We start from the raw sequence: 2411 nt of genomic DNA, 5'->3' as shown, positions 1-2411 counted from the left end.
AATATGCAATGAAACCCTATAAAAGCTCATGCACCTCCTACAATAACCAACATTAAGGGCCGGTTTCTCCATCTCTGTTTAACACTAACTCCCCGGTTAAACATTGTTATCGACGCTCTAACTCCATGCATATAACAGGGAGTCGATAAGGTCGGTAACGATGTTTACCGGGGGATTAGTGTTAACCGGAGATAGAGAAACCGGCCCTAAGTCTTTGAACATGTTTAAGTTCGTAATTCTATTGTCGGCGGTTGCCTGTGCGCTGGGTGCATCCATTCCAGATGGTCTACTCCCGCAGTTGGATGGACGTATTGTCGGCGGTTCTGCTACTACGATTAGCTCTTTCCCATGGCAAATCTCATTGCAACGTTCAGGCTCTCATTCGTGCGGTGGTTCGCTTTACAGTAATACTATTGTTGTCACCGCTGCTCACTGTCTGCAAAGTGTAACCGCCTCATCGCTGAAGGTGCGCGCTGGTTCATCCTACAGGACCTCCGGCGGTGTACTCGTGCAGGTGGCCGCTTTCAAGAATCATGAAGGCTACAACGCTAACACCATGGTCAACGATATCGCTGTCGTCCGTTTGTCATCTTCACTTTCGTTGAGCTCAACCATCAAGACAATTGGTTTGGCCACCACTGCACCTGCCGATGGCGCTGCTGCTGTTGTATCCGGCTGGGGTACTCTGACATATGGTTCCTCTTCGTTACCTTCTCAATTGCAGTCCGTTGATTTGAGTATCGTCAGTTTGAGTAAGTGTCAATCGAGCACTTATGGTTATGGTAGCCAGGTAAGGAGCACCATGCTTTGCGCTTACACCTCCGGCAAAGATGCATGCCAGGGGGATTCTGGTGGTCCATTGGTTTCTGGCGGAGTCTTGGTTGGCGGTGTATCCTGGGGTTATGGCTGCGCGTATCCCAACTACCCTGGTATATACTCAAGTGTAGCTGACCTACGATCATGGGTGGTGAGTGCTGCTACCTCGGTTTAAATGACAAAATGTATTTGCAAATGAATAAAACTTGAAATTTTTCTTATGAATTTGCTTATTTCATTCGAAAGGGTTTAAATAAACTGGTACTAAATTATGAGTAACATTAAAGTGGAATTACATACCACATACCACATAATTTGCGACGCTGTAAAAATTTGCTTTTTAAAAAAGCTTTTCTCCAAAATTTTTAATAAAAACAGCCCAAAAAATCTTCATGATCGGAGCATATGTATATACCTCTAACAAGTCCTTATGCATCTGTGTAAGTGATTCAACAAAGTTCAACGCCACAACTAAGGCCAACAACTTATTGTCCTTACAGCCAATGTATGAACTTAAACTCGAACAAGCTCAATACCTCCAAGGACAATCCATAGTTAATATGGCAGCGAGAAACACGGTAACACTATGCTGGGTATTAGGATACTCCGCTATTGAAAATAACGAGGTTAACGAGAGTTATAGTAACAGTAACATGGGTAAACTTAAAATGCATTAAGTGCTGGGGGAACGGCAGGAGGCTTCAAAGAGGCCAGACTTATTGGATATCACTTTGCTAGGGAAGACATAAATCTTTTAAATAGTGCCAACAAATTGCTACTGCGTTTATTGTAGCGGCTTACTTAGCCCTGCCTAGATCGGATGGTCCTTCAATCATTGCCGTCCTTCGTCTTTTTACGGGGTCGGACCAGAGGGAGAGCAGTATTAGTGGAGTTCATTGGAGTGTGCATGTGAAAAGGTGCTAGATGTCGTGGGGGGAATCTCCACACGCTGAACATTCATTAGGTGTATCCAGACCGTAGTTGGGCCAGAGTTACGCGGGTCTCTCTCGGCAGTTGAGGCTCACTATCATCCACAGGTGGTGATTGGACACTTATATGACGTCATTTATAAGACGGCAGTCTGGGCAGGTGGTAACATTCTCTCTCTGAATACTGTTAGTTTCCTGTCTGTACAGTCCCGGTTCCAGTGGCGGTAGAATGTATCGTTGGACCTCGTCCTTTAGTTTGTGGAGATGCCTCATGGTGTGACTAGGTAGAGGTTTGGCCTCGACCGAGTGTCTGTTCTGGTGCTTACACCTGTAGTATCCTACTAAAAACGACTCTCTGTGCACGATGTTGTGCTCCTTTACTTCGAGTATTTGGACCTCACTATGTACATGGTATCCTGGTGGCATACCGTGTCTGGCTGGAGTGCTGTGTTGTGCCATGTATGTAGCTACGTCTATGGCGTCCTACTAGTCCCAGGCAACCACACGGACGCTGCATAATTTAGAACCGGTCGCCCAATCGGCTTGTATGTTGCCTATAACATATCTTGCCTTTGTCCCTCCGATAATTTTGTTGCTCCGATAATTTTTGGGATATTCACACTTGGAATTAGTGTGCCATCCTTCAACGGGAATATACAGCTTTAG

General features: G+C 45.4%; 1 protein-coding gene across 1 annotated transcript; it reads left to right on the top strand.

Moving 5' to 3' along the window:
• The first annotated feature begins 214 nt into the window (after positions 1-214).
• Positions 215-1041, top strand: LOC108366832 (trypsin delta/gamma-like). Its single transcript, XM_017621307.1, has one exon. The coding sequence runs from the start codon at positions 221-223 to the stop codon at positions 989-991; it is 771 nt and encodes a 256-aa protein (XP_017476796.1). The 5' UTR covers positions 215-220; the 3' UTR covers positions 992-1041.
• The last annotated feature ends 1370 nt before the right edge of the window (positions 1042-2411 follow it).

Source organism: Rhagoletis zephyria, unplaced genomic scaffold (genome assembly GCF_001687245.7).
Source record: "Rhagoletis zephyria isolate East Lansing unplaced genomic scaffold, Rhagoletis_zephyria_1.1 Rzeph_scaffold_02413, whole genome shotgun sequence".
Lineage (NCBI taxonomy): Eukaryota > Metazoa > Arthropoda > Insecta > Diptera > Tephritidae > Rhagoletis > Rhagoletis zephyria.
This window is presented reverse-complemented; position numbering and strand designations above follow the sequence as displayed.

Coding starts and splice junctions, on each gene's coding strand:
- LOC108366832 (XM_017621307.1), top strand. CDS start 221: ATGTTTAAGTTCGTAATTCTATTGTCGGCGGTTGCCTGTGCGCTGGGT.